Genomic DNA, 17,626 nt, shown 5'->3' on the forward strand with positions numbered 1-17,626 from the left:
AAGACTCTATGGGTATTATCACTCGGACCGATGGGTATCTATGTGAGCCTTCTGAGACTGCGTCAACAAAAGTCCTATCCCTCTATATGGTGTGGCCGAATGCACTGCCAATCTCAGAAAGGTATGGCATAAAATACTCATCAAGGCCAGGAAAAGAGATGGTGATGGCAGTGCCATCTCCAAGCAATTAATAGTCCCAGCCCTTGATCCGTCTGTCAAAGTATGCTACTAAGGTCCTAACATCAAGCGGGCTGGTAGCAAGCACTGCCTCCATCTGCTCGGGTGAGCTGAACTGGAGTCTGAAGCATCCCTTTCCAAGGGGCACCACTCACGTGATCCTGGCTAGGGTGCCGGTAAGCAGACTGGATGGAGTCCTTAAGACTGTGGATAGGCGGACGTTCTGCAGGCCAAGGACAACCCCAACAGGCAGACCAGCGGCTATACCCTGCGCCAACAGACCAGGAAGCACCCGCACCACCAACACATGGAGCTAGCGTATCACCCGAGATTGCAGCCGGTCCTCCACCATCCCCAGGGGGTTCCAGTGCAGTCCCCCTGCATACACTCGGCTGATGCCTTCCCACCGATCCACTTTGCTCCGAACACAGAGCTGGCACTCAGGGAGAGGGCACCATGTCTTCTTCCACAGCATGTTCTTCCACATCCATGTCTGGATCCAGGGCTGCAGCACCCTGAGCCATATCAATCGAATTCAGATCTGCCATGAAGGAGCGGGAGCAGACAGGCAGTGCAGTCCTGTCAGGTAGCAAGGTAGAGTAGACAAGTTGCGGGCTGAAGAAGCCCTGTCTGCAGGACGGATAGTTAATACAGAGCAGGGGTGGACTGCAGGCAGCCCATCTCTCTCTCTCTCTCTCTCTCTCTCTCTCTCTCTCTCTCTCTCTCTCTCTCTCTCTCTCTCTCTCTCTCTCTCTCTCTCTCTCTACATGGCTGCACAGATCTGCAGAGGGGCAGATTAGGGTAGGGCACACAGGCCAGTGCTGGCAACTGATGAGGCAGGGCAGTGTCACAGGGCACCATGAAGGGACGCAGAACAGGCGGACAGTAAACTGAAGCTGTCCCCCACTCTGTAGAAGTAGGGCAACAGGACTGCAGGCACACAGGTGCGTGTGGCGTGCGGGCACAGGGCGACAACAGGCGCACAGGGAGGTAGCAGGTTAGGCAGCACGTAGGGAATGGCCCTCTCTCTCTCTATTTGTGCGTGTCATCCTTGCGCAGGGGCCATGCTAATCTTCTCTGTATCGTTCCAATTTTATCAGATGCCTCCGAAGAGATGCCCTCTCTCTCTCTCTCTCTCTCTCTCTCTCTCTCTCTCTCTCTCTTTTACCCCTGTTCATCACATTTTCTCATTTACTGTTCTTTCCAGACAATTGTACCGTCATACAGATGATTGTAACTCATGGTCTCACATATCATTTTGGCCTTTTTGCAGATGTTAATATATCATTTCATTTCATTAGTCTCTCTTTGTATGCATTGTAACACAATACATAAGACACAAATGCACATGAGGAAGGGGTTAAGTAAAGACATAAACCTACATAACTGAGGAGGGAATTATTTGTAGCTTCTCTCGAATTGGACCATTCATGAGGGATGTTAGATCCAAAGGTACTTGCACCTGCTCCTTCAGCCTTTTCAACTGCTTTACATACGTACCAAACCTTAAAAAGAGGTTTTTGCTTTGATAATCTGTTGAGGCTAATGAAGTTGATGAACCATTTTCATCCATGAGCAAATTGTAGAAGTCCTGCAAGAGAATATAGCTTTACTCAAGGAAACTTGATTATTGTACACATATGATACACTATACTTTGTCACATGAACACACACCATGGAATTTTGAATGCAGCCAACAAGACAACACTTCTGAATATGATTGTCATTACATGTCTCAGATGTTCCTGCAAAAAATAGAGGTGGTTTTGCAGAGTGGGTCACCAAAACTTGCAGGAACATGAAGCACTTGCCATATGACTGCTGGCAGTAATGGTCTACTCATGAATGATACATAGCATGGATTTCTAAGTAACTGGTCTTGATTGGCTTCACAGATGCCATGTACGCACTCAAGCCTTTAGTTTTGAGTTTCTGATTTTGACAGATATTGGTTCTGCAGAACAAATATTTGCCAAAGACCAAAAGCGCCTTTTCCATATTCGAACAACCTAAAGATTATGGATCATACAGAAGCAGCAAATCCAAAGATCCCAAGATCCCCTTTCAATCTGACATCAAAGGCCTCAATTTTGGGCAAAACATTATGAAAATTGCAAAATAAATCTATAGTATATACTAAAAGCTGGAAACTCAGAAGAGCTGAAATTCATCAAAAAGCTGGAACACATTTTAGAAAGCCAAAAGACAGAATGCAATGCATTAAAATGGTATTTATAAGAGGCTGCCATGGTCATGAGCCACCAACTATTTAGGATGGCTAGCACAGCAGATTCCATCATCAATTTCATCATAGGGAGCTCCTACTTCATTGATTTCAGTAGGCAAAGCCCTATGGCAAGTTCCTAAAGCTTCCTTTATTGAGGCGTTTGCTCCCTGGATAAAAATATTCTAGCCCCTATGTTTTGTCAATACAAATCTGCATCATCGTTGTCTTGCCAGTCAAACCTATTCTTCTCAGTGACGAATGTCTTCCATTTTGTGCATAGAGCTAGATTCCTATGATTCAGCCATTTGCCAGTCAAACCTATTCTTCTCGGTGACGAATATCTTCCATTTTGTGCATAGAGCTGGATTCCTATGATTCAGCCATTTGAGAGTAGGAGGATCTTTGCATCAGATTATCTAGTTTTTCTCCTTTCCACTGTTCAAGATTGGGCAAAGAGAAGTTGTCACCACCATGATTGAAAAAAGAATTATTGCTCCATATTATTAGAATGGACAACTTGGACAAACCTTTACGAGGGGATGATAGAATGTTGAAAGACTGTTTTCCATGATCATAAAATCAGAGACATTGTCAAACATGGGAGGACAATGCAGTTAGTCTTGAAATATGAAGAGATGTATTGCTAGCTAGGATACAGATAGCTCATACCAATGACCTAGCAAATCAACATAGGATCCAAAGAACAATCCAGGTAATTTGATTCTGACAATGACCTAGAGGATCAGGATTCGACTTCAAGAACAGTCCAAGGGGTCAAGAATTAGATCTATGGCACATTTATCAAAGAAGTGGTCCTGGATATTATGGTCACAGTGTTTGAAGTACATTTATCCAAGGATGTATGGCCTCAAGTACATTTATCCAAGGAGTAATCCTGGATATTATGGCCAGTGTTTGGATTTGAGCCATCAATTCTTACATTATGTCTATTTGAGTGCATCAAAGGAAGCCAAAATCCATCTCAAATCCATAGAAATGATTGTTTTCGCTGAAAATTCATTCACAAACCCTCTCAGCCCAAGGTGAGCTGTCCACAACTTCATCATAGCCAAGTGGCATCATCTGTTGTCATCACCATACCAAAGAGGCTCATGTACTGTTTTCATCAGCAGCGCAAGCCCCATTGTGATTAGAGAAGGCTGTCTACTATATTGATTTTGTTAGATGAGGCTGATTTTTACTTTTTTTTTTTTAAGGGCAGACTTTATATGCTCCTATTCAGGCCTTTTTTCAATCTGGTTCTTTGCAACAAACATTTTTCCAGAAGCTGTCAAAGGGTGGTTTACACTAATTCAGCCATTCTAAGCTGATTGTTTGCAGCCAGGATTTGACCAGAGCCTGAATTCTGCATTCTTGTCATCTCAAGATGCATTTGATTGATCATCATATATGTAGGATTTTGAGGTGTCTTGTGCAGAAGACTTGATTGTAATGAGGCACAGCTCACTAGAGGATGATCATCTGTATTGTAACCTCTATTTTCCATTGTTGAGAATTTTGATGGAAGATAACTGCCCAGCCTTACTACAGAAACTTGAGTGGATGACAGTTGTCTTTGTCAATGAGTTGAGGCCTTCTCATGATCATGCTCTGTGAATGTGCCTCTATTGCCTAGATCCTTTTCTCTCAAATCTGTGTCGTCGATTTACTGGAATTAAAAAATTAAATACCTGTGATTTTTTGGCAAGTTCCATTGGTATTTGGGCTGAGGCTCTTTCTTCTTCCTAGAAGGTGGTTCAAGGAACGACTTTTTCTTGTTCTTTCAGAATCATAATTTATCAATTTAGATCAGGTTTTGAAGAAAGAAATGAAACACTTGGTCATGTTTCCAAACTTTCTTCAATTAAAAAAAAGAGTACCATTAGTTTCTCAAAGAGAACCCCAAGAGAGCCCTCTCTTCTGAGGGGGTTTTTAGGACAAGCCTTTGCATGAAAAAAGCCACTAAAACCATTTTCCAAAGGTACAGAGAGGTAAGAACAAAGTGAGCAACAGATGTTGCCATGGTTTCACACACCTGTAGGAGTCACAAGTGCATTACCTTGTACTAGCTTGAAACAGTTAAGACCTCTGTTGGCAAGCTTTTGCAGATGTAACAATGTAGCCTTACCAAAATTAGTGTTCCAAAGTCGTGGCTAGTTGCTGCTGCTTCAAAAAGATACATCATTAGGGTTTGCTTTTATGTAGCTCATGGGATGAACTAGTCTTTTTTGCTTTTCCTTGTCTTTAATGCTTCAATAAAACGAAGACCATTCTTTACCAAGGCAAGTAAATTCGACCAAAACTCACAATCACCAAACCATTTCTCTGGGTTTTCTTGGTGTTGAAGTGTGAGGGTACATTTGTGAAGCTTAAATGAAACCGAGTTAGTGTTGAAAAAGCTTGGGATAGGGTGGATGGTTGACATACACCTAAAGTCCTTTCCCAATTGAGATCCACATCTTTAATCAAGGCTATGATTACAAAAATTTATCTTGTTTACTTCAAAGTTTCTGCTTTTTATTTCCTGGCAACAACTCTTTCACAGTCCACTAGTATCTTTTGATCATCAAGAGAGAATGCTTCTATTGTACAGTTCTTGCAATTGAGACATTTTCAATGTTGTATTGTTATCTGCCTTCAGCAACTGTCAAAATATCACCTGTTGCCAGGTCCACCAAACTTGGAAATGCTTTCTTTACTAGCTGGAGTAGATCCACCTGAATTTGGCAACGCTTTCAATAAAAACACACGTAGAACCTACTGGACTCAATTGAATAAGTCGATCACATATCGCAGCAGATTGATAAAAATTATGATTTTGCAATGATCTTTTATAATTGTGCTGCCAGTTTCCATCCTAAGCTTGTAAAGTAAAATACGCACACAAAGTAATAGCCAAGTGGAATGCCTTCATCAACACCTTGATATGTCTTGTAACTTGTTCTTTGGGTCCTTTGGTGAATGATCAAGAAGCTTATCCTTGAATGTCACCTTCTGTACCCACACTACATAGGAAACATACCATGTAAGCTCTTTGACACTCTTGCAAATTTCTTGTTCTAAATAGCAAAGCCTGATGCTAGCAGCTTTACTAAAAATTTGAGACGTTGTGACTGTGACCACCAATCCATATAAAGCCACAATGAGCTTCATTTATAATCAGCAATTGGTTTCCAGCACAATGTGAAAATGAAGGAATCTCCTTTCTGTCTGAAGTAGCACAGAATAAAGTTATTTGTTGTCAATGAAACAGAAACAACGAAGAGGCCCAGGAATCTGTCATACAAGAAGCATTAGATTCTTTGATGTGCAATTACATACCACATTGTTGCTCAATCTCAAGACAAGACTTTCCAAACGGCTCCAACCTCTGGTTGCATTCATGTATAACCCGCTTTTGACTTCTACTTTTACTTTGTTAGCTTCCCTGTTGATATAAAACAGTTTGTAAAACTTTTGGTCAAATAAAAGAAATTCCTTGAAGCTTTATGTACTTTTAAGCGCATCATTAGCCAAGTCAGTAACAACATTGCAAAAAAAAATTCTGAGTGCATAGGAAGTTCAAAGACAAAATATTATGAGCTAGCTTTGTTGCCAGTGAACCATAGGATTGCACGTACTCATAAATAAGCTCCTCTTCAACCTCATCTATCCTTGAGAACTGCTTCAAGACAGGGCCCCAAGAAAGCTGCATTTACACGAAATTTTTAAGCCACAACTCCGCTATAACTCCTCAAGCTTGAATTTTACTGAGGCTTACCACAAAATCCACCGGGGAAATCCAACTATCTCCTAATGCAACCCCTGCAGTTGTAGAAGTTCAAGAAAAGTATTTGTATTCTCTTTTGGACTTCATTGTATCGAGACAGAAAACTGACATAATAACTACGAAATTTTTTTCCTTATTTAAATTCGACAAAGCAGCTCCACAAGTTGATTTCAATCCATCAATAATTAAGTTACAGAATTGGATCCTTTGAGAGGAAGGAAATTTACCACCAAAACAGCTGCTGGAAATGCTTTAGTATGGTAAGAGTGGGTTTCTCACTAGAGATTGTCCTCAAAAGAAGAGACTAATTTCCATCCACTGGTGGGAACACTGGTATTTCTTTTAGGAGCAAAGATATCTTCTTCAGAGGTATTTTGGTAACATGGAGACTATTACCTGGTTCACCAAATCAAAGATGGGACTCCTCTTCCTCCAAGGACGTCTTCTAGTAACATGGACACTATATCCTAGTTCAAGTCCAAGAAGTGGTGTTTGAGAGGGGGAGCCTCCACAACAAGTATCAAACACCCACATCTTGTGGGTGCCTTGAGATTGGCTTCTTCTTGGATGTACTTTAGGATCTTGTACTAGAACACGGGAGATGATTCATGAGTCTAGCCTTATCAATGTGTATTGACTTGAGACACAACTTTGCTGCATTCAACATTATATAGCAGTCCGGGCACCCCACACAATTTCTTTTCATTACTATTACTGTAGAATATCCTTCATCCATTAGGACTAGCTATCTTCAAGGTATATCTAAACTATGGCCAAAGGATGGGATATCCATGGTTTCAAGATTTCAAATTTAATTTTGTCATTTATAATCTTGTTACTCAACATTGCATCAAGAGGGCATGTAAAAGACACTAACTTGTACCTGAGAGTGGGTATTTGATGGAGGAGAGGCTCATGTGAACAGCATCAAAACTCAAACTACTGCCTGGGGCCTTTTTTTGTTTTCGGTTGGTTTTTTTTTTTTTTTTTTGGGTGTGGGGGGGGTTGTCGCGCTTGTGTATGCGCGTCTCCCATACTTTGTGCATTCCCCCAATTTAAAGAGCAATTCCATTGTCAGGACTCGAACCTCAAGCAGGATTTAAACCTCTGCCAATCCCCCCACACTCCCAAGAGTAAACCAATGGACTAACCAGAGAGAGAGAGTTGTATTAACGCTCACAAGGAGCCAAATCTTCTTATAAGACAAATTCAGATACATCTGAAACTCAAAAGACTATCTAGTATCATGTTTCCCAAGTAAAGTAAAGAAAACATAAATAAAGAAACATCTGGTTGGGAAACAATGAATAGATGGGAAAAATGGGAATTACAAATCTGATACATTTTCTGATTATCTAAATATTGCCAAAACTTCATGTTCAAGGTGTTCCTTTGTCGAGGAATTGCACCAGCTGCCACCTCATTTATATGACCAACCTTAAGTGCAGATTTCCCTGTTGCACTCTAGGAAGTCAAACTGGCATCCCAACTGCTATGGTGGCACACATCAAAAGTCAACTAGATAAGGGAAAACTTCAAAAGAAGGGCTCTAGGCCCACCATAGCCTAGGCTCTAGGCTTAGAGTGGGCCTTCTAGGTGGGTGAGATAAGGGATGACCATAGGAAACTAGCATCAATCTAGTGTTGACTTTAAATGGGTTGTCCTATGTCTATTAGGTAGCTATGGTGGCCCACTCTAAGCCTAGCTTTTGAAGTTTTCCTTTTCTTGATTTCCTTTTGAAGGCTCTAGGCTTAGAGTGGGCCTTCTAGGTGGGTGAGATAAGGGATGACCGTAGGAAACTAGCATCAATCTAGTGTTGACTTTAAATGGGTTGTCCTATGTCTATTAGGTAGGTAAATAAAAAATGTCCGCAAACAGCCCTAGTGCTGGAGTGCTACTCTAAATTTGGTGTACTTGGTGTACTTCTCATTTTCTCCATTATTAGATAGGAAACTAGCATCGATCTAGTGTTGATTTTAAATGAGTTGTCATATGCCTATCATAATCTTGGTGTTCCTTGGGTAAATAGAAAGTGCTTGCATGAATGAAGATAGATGCACTTCCATGTTTCTATAGCCTTGACTGTCCCACACTTGGACTCAGCCGCCCAAAGCTAAACTGAGTGATCAGCATAGACATTGTGAGATTGGACACTCTTAAGGATTAAGTGCAACTTAAAGATATACCACGGAAAGGGAGAAGGAGAGGGAGTATAGATGAAAGTGAGAAAGAGGGAGAGGGAGAGAAAAAAGAGGGAGAGGAAGAGGGGATGTCGATGAAAGAGGGAGAGGGAGAGGGAGAGAAGGTGTGGATGAAAGTGGGAGAGGGAGAGTAGGTTAAAGTGCAAGAGGAAGAGGGAAAGGGAAAGTGAGAGGGAGATAGAGAGTCAATTAATATGTAGATGAAGCTTGAATGGAAGGTGGATGAGGCTTGAGCTTAATAGAGGGAGATTGAAGAAGATGAAGGCTGATTTGTGATGATGAGATGAGAGGAAGGCATGTCCTTTTATAAGGGCTAAGTGTTAGAGATTGACATTCCATGGACAAGCAGTTCCAATTCTGAGCGATTTTTTGCAGTACCAAGCAAGCCACGTGGCAAACCATCCGTACAGCTGACGTAAGCAAGTGGTAAGCAAAGCAAGTGCCATGTGGCACAGCAGTTTCCGGATTGCTGATCATGGAGATTGCCCTCTCTCTCTCTCTCTCTCTCTCTCTCTCTCTCTCTCTCTCTGTGTCTTAGTCATACGCTTCCGCATTGCTTCACTCTGACATGGTATCAAAGCATTGAAGGACTCACCAAGGGTAGACCTACCTAAAGAGGAGATTTCAACACGAGAAGGCTGCGTTTTCAGTGTTCAAGGGCGAGCAAGAAGACTGCGCATCAAAACAAGGCTGAGGCAAGTGTGGGCGTGCAAGAAAGGAGCAGATTTGCTGAAGTTGTTGCTGATTTTTGCCGTTTGAGAAGGAAAAAGGCTGCATTTTGGGCCTTCAAGTGCAGATTTTACCTTTTCATCGCCTCTGGCAGGTGAAGAAAGAGCGGGATGACCAATGAAGAGCCCTAGCAGGCTGCATTCACACAGTCAGAGGGACTCTTTTTGTGTTTTGTGCAAGCATTGTAGGTGAAGATGTCCTCCGAGGCCGAGACAAAGTTTCAGACGATCATGGACCGCAAGGTGCCCGTGTTACCGGCTCTTCCATCAAATTGAAAGCTCAATGGCGAGAATCACTACATCTGACAAATTATCATGCTTGCCATTTTAGAGTCTTATGATTTGGTGGAGCTTGTTACGGAGGCCATTCATCGTCCTTCTTCGCAAGATGAGTCTAGACTCTCTTCAAGTGATACGTTGGAGTTCGCAAAGGCTCAGGCACATTGGGACAAACTCAATGCTCACATCCGCTCGTTTTATTTCTCTCATGCACTACAGCTATGATCTCTCATATAGAGCATTTGACAATGACCCGAGAGATATGGTTGGAACTTGATCAGATGTATAATCGCATGACCGTCATGAAAAAAGTTTCTTTGGAAATGTAAATGAGGACCATGAGTGTCAACAAGTCATCTTCTATGCAGGAGCATATTAACAAGCTAAGGCAGCTTCAGATGCAAGTACAAAACGCAAGGAAGGTGATCACTTCTAAAGACATGGCGATAACTCTTCTTTCACAGTTACCACCGCATTTCAATGGTTTTTATTCCGCCTTGATTGCCTCATGGCGGTCTGAGACTCTTCGGTGGGAGGAGTTGGTTCCTAAGGTCTTGGACCAAGAGGAATAGTTCCGGTTCTGAGCAGTTTTTTGCAGTCGTACCAGGCAAACCACATGGCAATTGTCCATACAACTGACGTCAGTAGAGGCGGTAGGCAAAGAAGTGCCACATGGCATAGCAGGATAGGTCGGGTAATTTTGATCTCAGGTTTCCGAGTTGCTGATCGTGAAGACTATCCTCCAGGTTCACAGAGTGTGAGATCTTTGAGGTGGAAACATACACAGACATACTCTCGACACCCATGTACATATCTGCATCCTTATACAACATTCTTCACTCTAGATTTTCTGCGTTCCACTGTCTCTTTCTCTCTCTCCTCTCTCTGTTCACTCTTTATCTTGGTCATACGCTTCCGCACTACTTCACTCTTAACACTAAGGTGAGGGAGAATACTAGAAGTTTGAATGAGAAGTGAAACTTAGAAGATGAAGTTTAAAAGAGGAGAAGTGGTGTTAACCCCGGTGCAAAGAAAGCAAAAAGAAAATTAAAAAGACGCAGGGGAAAGAGCAAAAAGGTGGCCCAGCTGAAGAAATAGGAGAAAATGCCAAAGTGCAAAGACAACCTTAAAAGTTTAGGGCAAGCGCAAAAGAGGAAATGCACATTTTAAATATAAAAGTGCTGCGTACCATTGTGATTGTTCGGAGTTGAAACACTTGATGGCGAAGTCATGCTAATTTCCCTGAATGTCATGACCCAAGCACAAGCAAAGCAAGCTGGTATTTCATTATCAAGACCTAGCAACCTCAATGCAGCTTCAATAGAAAAGAAAAGCCATAGATGAAGGAAAAAAAGGGCTAAGACGAAGATTACGCTTGAAACAAATAGTGCCACCACGTTACCAAAGGGGAAGCAAGTAACGAACGCAAAAGCAAAGACATCTGCCCCTAAGGCAGCAAAAAAGGGAAGTGACAAGGTTGAATAATATCCCGATTCGAGGCACCAATTAAAAGTGGTTGATAAGGTCAAGGAGTGGGTGAGAGAATCCCAAGCACACCTAAAGGATGTGGAACCCATTATCGAAGACGAGATCAATGAGCTCTCTAGTGTGAGCACACCAGTCTCATCTACTCAATTCAAATCAAGAGACGCATCCGCACCCCATGTAACACTGCATAGACAGAGCCTAGATGCCACAGATAGGCAAAATGCACAAGATCATTGGCAAAAGAGTGTAGAGCTTAATGGAAAGCAAGCAGTTGGCAACCTACTCATAACATTGGTATCAACCTACTCACAACATTGGTATCAACCCCTGTGACTACTTTTGGGAGAGCTGCTTAGGCAAAACCCAACGATATGGCAAGGGTTGAAGCAGTGGGTGGAACAACATGATGAGCTTGGAGTGCCTGAGTTGCTTGACCACGGCGCAGTAACGCACATACCAAGCTTAGCCTTGAACTCAGTGCCCAAGTCTTTGCATGTAAATGCCTTTTTGGAAGGCACAAAGATGCGCACAATCTTGCCTATCAACGCATTAGGAGTAGCCCTTTCTTGTAGATACGGGAGCTTGAGTCAATATGCTTAGCCATGCAGTCCTACAGGCTTGGGGTAACCCACTTATGGAGAATACAAGGTTTAACATCACGCTGGCTAACGGAATTAAAGTTAGGCCATTTGGGACACTAAAAGACTGACCCTTGAAGATAGCGGGAGTCCAGTTCTCAATGAACTTCATAGTCATGAAGGGAGTGGACTACGACGTCCGGCTAGGCTAACCCTGAACGCAAAACGCACAAGTGAGAGAAGATTGGGGCGACGGTTTTATATTCTTAGGCAAGCTGTAAGAGTCGAGATGAATACCTAGAAAACCACTCCAGTCAACCTAGATGCCATCTCCGCTATCTTGAAAAGAGACTCACAAGTTAGGAATTCTTATGGGCCACTAACGAACTATATCCCTTGCCTTGAGGACGAGCGGGATATGATGCATGTGCTTGCCACCATCGACCTACCGTTCTCAGATGATAAAGAGAATTATAAGCAAGCTGCAAAGACAGCCAATGAGTCCCATAAAGCCACAACATCTCAGCTGCCGAAGGGTAAGACCCCGCCATTAGTACCACTTTGTATAATGACCAGGAGCTCTAGCAAACAACCAATACATGTCCCTTTCCACATTCTGTCTAACAAACTCAAACTCCAAGGGACCCTTGAATACTTGACAAAGGGGCTAGCAGGTAACCCAATTGGCAATCTCAAACCCCTCAAGGATCTCATGGATGAGCTGAAGTGGCAGTGGACCCAAGTGCACAACTTGAACCTAATGTACAATTGGACACTGATTACGGACGAGAAGAGAGTTGAGAATAGAAACCTGGGAGACGATGAACAGTCTCAAAAGATAACGATTCGAACGACGGATATGAAGACTGCTACTCTACAAATGAGGCAAGTGAGGAAGAGGCCGAGACAATAGAGTATGGCACGGACAACCAAGTGATTGAATAGATACGAGTAGACTCCAAGCCACAAAAAGCCAATGTCCTTAGGATAGAAAGAGGAGTCTTCAGAACACAATGCGATCATACTTGGTTGAACCACCTAGGGGTAATAGACCACGAGCAAGTGGGATTAGTTCAACTAAGTACTGCACCACTCCTTAGAACAAAATCGACCTCAAAGCTACGACCACTAGGGGAAACTCCTTCTTCTAGATAAGGTTGTGAGTTTGACTCCGAGTTAAAAGTGAGCTCTAAAAGTGGAAATGCCTCGACCACCTAAGGCCAAATGCACAAAAGGGGACCTCCCAGTCCACCTAAGGCATGGGCGGTTGAAGGAGAACAAGAGAAAGCAGCCAAGGGAATTGGAAGCCAAAGAATAATGAAATCCCCAAGACCTACCTAAGCCCTTCACGAAGTTCAAAAAGGACGACAGGATAGTGATCTTGTTAGAAACTAAGAGGCAAGGACAAGCAAATGAACCTATCGAAGGGCTTGCTAAGGTCAAGGACGCCAACTTGGCAAGGGAAGGGGAAAAGCCTCGACCTGTGTTCATAGCTGACGATCTGACTAGGCAAGAGGAGGTTGATCTCGTTGCTCTCCTGTGAGAGTTCATAGATGTATTCGCTTGGTCCTTTGATGAACTCAAAGGAGTCAATCCGAGGGTCATGCCCCATAACATCCCGATGACTCTTGATGCAACACCCGTTAAGTAGTGGCCATACCCAATGAATCCAAAGCACGCACACGCCTTCAAGGAGGAGATCGATAAGTTGTTGAAGTTGGATTCATCTACAAAATCAAGCACACTGACTGGGTATCGCCCATAGTGATTGTCCTAAAGAAGAACAGAAAGATTTGAGTGTGCCTAAACTATAAAAAGATCAATGCTGCAACAAAGAGAGATGACTATCAACTGCCCTACATGGAGCACATGCTCGAAAAAGTAGCAAGAAAAAAGGCCTACAGTTTCCTTGACAGCTTCTCAGGCTATAACCAAGTGCAGATGCACCCCGATGATAGACATAAGACAGCGTTTGCAACGAAATGGGATGTGTTTGCCTACATAGTCATGCCATTTGGGCTAACGAATGCACCAACTACCTTTCATCATCTCATGTGTACCATTTTTAAAGACATGCTTAGACAAGAACTGGAGGTGTTTGTTGATTATCTATACATTCACTCCACTTGGAGGAAACACCTAGATAAACTTTATGCAGTCCTTGAGCGGTGTAGGCTGTATAGCCTCTCCTTGAACCCCTTGAAGTGCTAGTTCTGGGTGAAGCATGGATGTATCCTAGGGCACATGGTGTCTAAGAACGACATTGCCACCGACTTCTCCAAAGTCAGAATCATTGTCGATCTACCACCACCCACGAACTATAAGGGAGTTCAGTGCTTCCTGGGACACACAAAGTACTACCGGCGATTCGTTTTAAACTAAGCATTGATCGCTAGGTCCCTTTACGAATTGTTAATCGTATTCGAGAGGACCGGGGAGTGCCAACGCGCCTACGAGGAACTAAAAAAGACTCTCACAACTGCGCCGATTCTACAAGCCCCAAATTGGAACATAACATTCCATGTGCACATTTATTGCATCGAAGTTCGCTATGGAAGCTGTTTTATGTCAACCTAGCAAACATAATCTCGATTGTCATATTAGCTTTGCTAGCAGACAACTCGCGGAGACGGAGATGAATTACTCCACAACAGAAAGGGAATGCCTAGCCATGATATTCGCTGTAAAGAAGTTTTGGCATTATCTTTTGGCTACACCCTTAGCCTTTTTCGTTGACCATCAAACCTTGCTTTACCTAGTGAACAAACCTTGCGCTACAGGATGCATAGCTAGGTGGTTGCTTCTCCTTCTAGAATTTGACTTCTCTATGGTTGTACGCAAGGGTAAGCAGCATTACATGGCAGACCATATGTCCCACTTACCCACAGGTGAAGCCACTAGACACGGCATCGTAGATGACTTGCCCGATACACACATGTTTAGCATGTCCAATGGAAGAGACCTTTTCAGGGCCGATCTAACGTCGTGTTGACCAGATGACATAGTCCAAGTCCTAGAGCATGGATTACCTAAGAGACCTATAGAGAAGGCTAAGCTAAAGCACCTTATTCTTAAGATTCAGCCCTATTAGTTAATTGCCGGCTAGCTCTATAGACTAGGACAGGACGGGTTGTTGCGAAGATGCATATGTGAGCATAAAATGCATGAGGTGCTTGTTGAAGCACATGGTGGAATTGTTGGAGGACACTTCAACGAAGACACTACAGCACGCAAGGTGCTATAATCTCAACTATGGTGGGCCATCCTATTCCACGATGCTACTAAGTTCATGAAGCATTGCGACGAATGTCAAAGGAGCAAAGTACCCATCCATAAAGACAAGATGAAGTTGACCCCAATAATAGCACAACAGCCCTTTGAAAAGTGGGGGATCAACTTTATTGGGCTAATCAGCCCCACAACACAATACTTGTAGGCCAAGTACATCATTGTAGCGATAGATTATCTCACAAAATGGGCCGAAGCTCGAGCCACGAGAAAGAATGATGCTAGGACCACGGCTATGTTCCTTTGGGAGTAGGTGATCTCGCAATTCAGCTATCCAATTGAGCTAGTTAGTGATCAAGGCATGCACTTTATTAATGAAGTGATTGCCCATTTATTGTCTACATTCTTGATCATTCATAGAAAATCATCACCATACTACCCTCAAGCTAACAGTCAAGTAGAATCCACGAACAAGATCCTAGTGAGCGTCCTGACTAAAGTAGTCTTTGCCTTACACAATGACTGGGACAATAAACTCGTGGCAGCGCTATGGGCCTACAGGACAACCTACAAGATGGCCATAGGGCAAACACCATTCAAGCTTACCTACGGGACAAAAGCAATCCTGCCAGTGGAGTTTTTCGTCCCAAGCTTGAGAGTGGCAATGAAAGAGAGATGGGATGGCAAGGAGGCATGGACTGAACGCCTGGTAGAGCTAGAACGCCTTTTTGAGACCTGACTCCTAGCTACCTGTGCACTAATCTACGAAAACGCAAGACACAAGAGCTGGTTTAACAAACATGTTAAACAATGTGACTTTGAGCAAGGTGACCTAGTGCTATTGTACTCTGTAAAGGGCCGTAAGCAAAAGATAAAGTTCAAAGGATTGGGGCCTTTCAAGGTCCGCAACATCAGTCGAACTGGTAACGTAGAGCTCGAGACTCTAGAAGGAGAGGACGTAGGCTTCTTCAATGGCAGTCACCTCAAGAAGTATTACCCTCCAATGCACCCACTGCACAAGTCTCCAATGATAGAACCCCCTATAAATGTGAGAGTTACCACTATCACCGAGATAGAGAACTAGAATGAGGAAGCAGTGGCACCTGCCTGCCTATGCATATCAATGACTACCTAGAAGACACATATCTTTGACATGCTTATTGACAAAGAGCTGACTGTAATATCCTTACACATAACCATTGGACCCTCATTGGTTAGCCCCAACTGCAGTCTACTAACGCTAAACTCAACCCATTTGGGAAACAATCCTACTCACTGCTGGGAAAGTGCAAAATAGCGGTCTCTATCAAGTCTGAAAGCCTACCTGTGATCTTCTACGTGATGCCTAACACCAAGGCTACTGGTAAGGAATCGCTACTAGGACGCACATTCAAGAAACAAGCACACTGCAATGTCGACTATGACTTGAGGCCCATTCACCTCACCATTGGCAATATTCGAATACGACGGCTTTCAGCAAGGGCATCGCAGCTCCATCGCAGCTTGCAATGCCACCGATAGAGGAACCAAGTGCAAGGTCTAAGGAGGGGGGGTGTAACTTGTCCCACCCTGCCAAGAAAAACTACCTGCCACCTAAAGGAACCACATCCAAGACCATTGAGCAACAGCTCAAATGGGTGCCCAGACGCCAACCACAGTTGCCTAGAAGCCAAACTGCACGAACCAATAACCACAAAACCTCACGGCCTAGGCCTAAAGGACAAAGCTGGCATTACAAAAACAGACGAGCGGTCAAGCCATGATGGATGCCCAAAGAGCTATTCCGCACTCAAGGCTACTACGAAAGCAACAACTCGATTTGGTTATCCAAGACTACGAGCGGCATGCATGCCCCTCAATCGAGGCCCTCCAGCCCATCTCAACAAAATGCTAAGCCAGCAAGGAATGAGAAACCCATTGACCCAAAAAGCACCAAACCTATAAAACCCCAACAGGTCTATCGACCAAAACTACTACCTACTGCATCCAAACCAACTCAACCGGACACTTCTACCATTCCAACTACTCCACAAGCAGAGAGCAACACATTGACTGAGCCGCAAGACCAATCCATCACACAAGTGGCCAATAAGCACCCCACTGAACAGCCCAGAAGGCAAACATCAGTAGTGGAGTTATCCATCTCAACCAAACCCTGACCTCCCCCACAGGTCTTAGACCCTCCTATAAGCGTAGATCTATACTTGCCTTAGCCTCGGACCTAGCCACAAACACCGGGGACGACATCATCACCTACATTAGACAATTGGATGCCACATTCACCATGTTAGCCAGGAGCATGAACGGCTAGACTTTGGCGTCCTCGACGAGACATTAGCAATGAAAGTACACTCCTTGCAATGCACTTGGGAGAAATATGAGTTCGTGTTCGTCAAGATTCCTGAAATGGCCGAACCCTTGATTGACAACGGGACCTCTCGAGAGCAAGCTCGCATACAACGGCTGATCATATCCTATCGCAGAAGCAAAGTCTTTGCAATTAGAGGAATATGTCATGGCCCATCCCCTATTTGGATCAACTCCTAACTGAGGAAGAACTACATGTTGCCAACAAGATGAACTCTGATGACTTTCTCACTAATGTCCTAACCTACATTATATATAGAGGCATTAGACCTCATGACACGAACTGTCAAGCCCACTTGGAGTATAACCCAAACTTCTACGAATGGCTCATGACAAAGTAAAGCACAGCACCCATGCGCTTCATGCCCTTCACTCTTCATCCTTTAATCCTAGGAAATATTTTCATTACCCCTCGAGGGGAGGGGGTAAGACAGAAAAGAAGACATGATTTGAACCTTAAACCGAACTTTAAAAAGCAAAAAGGATTTATAAACATCAATTCATACTTAAGGGTTCATGGAATTCCGAGTTGAACTATGTGGACTGCTTGAAGCAAAAATCTTCATTTTTTATCCGAGCACTTC

General features: G+C 43.4%; 1 protein-coding gene and 1 non-coding gene across 2 annotated transcripts in view; both read right to left on the bottom strand.

Moving 5' to 3' along the window:
• Positions 1-17,626, bottom strand: part of SCPL51 (serine carboxypeptidase-like 51) — a 49,714-nt gene that overhangs the window by 21,963 nt on the left and 10,125 nt on the right. Inside the window, exons 6-9 of the mRNA XM_087696816.1 lie at positions 6,165-6,208; positions 6,025-6,092; positions 5,726-5,831; positions 1,560-1,768 (exon numbers count right to left, since the gene is read on the bottom strand). Coding sequence (XP_087552942.1) covers positions 1,560-1,768; positions 5,726-5,831; positions 6,025-6,092; positions 6,165-6,208 — 427 coding nt within the window. The remainder of the gene's footprint in view (positions 1-1,559; positions 1,769-5,725; positions 5,832-6,024; positions 6,093-6,164; positions 6,209-17,626) is intronic.
• Positions 1,191-1,295, bottom strand: LOC148040121 (U6 spliceosomal RNA). Its single transcript, XR_015688733.1, has one exon. It is a non-coding gene; the product is annotated as a U6 spliceosomal RNA (small nuclear RNA).

The sequence above is a fragment of the Lygodium microphyllum genome, chromosome 2, assembly GCF_053477565.2.
Source record: "Lygodium microphyllum isolate KBCC chromosome 2, Lygodium_microphyllum_v1.1.10, whole genome shotgun sequence".
In the NCBI taxonomy this organism is placed as follows: Eukaryota; Viridiplantae; Streptophyta; class Polypodiopsida; order Schizaeales; family Lygodiaceae; genus Lygodium; species Lygodium microphyllum.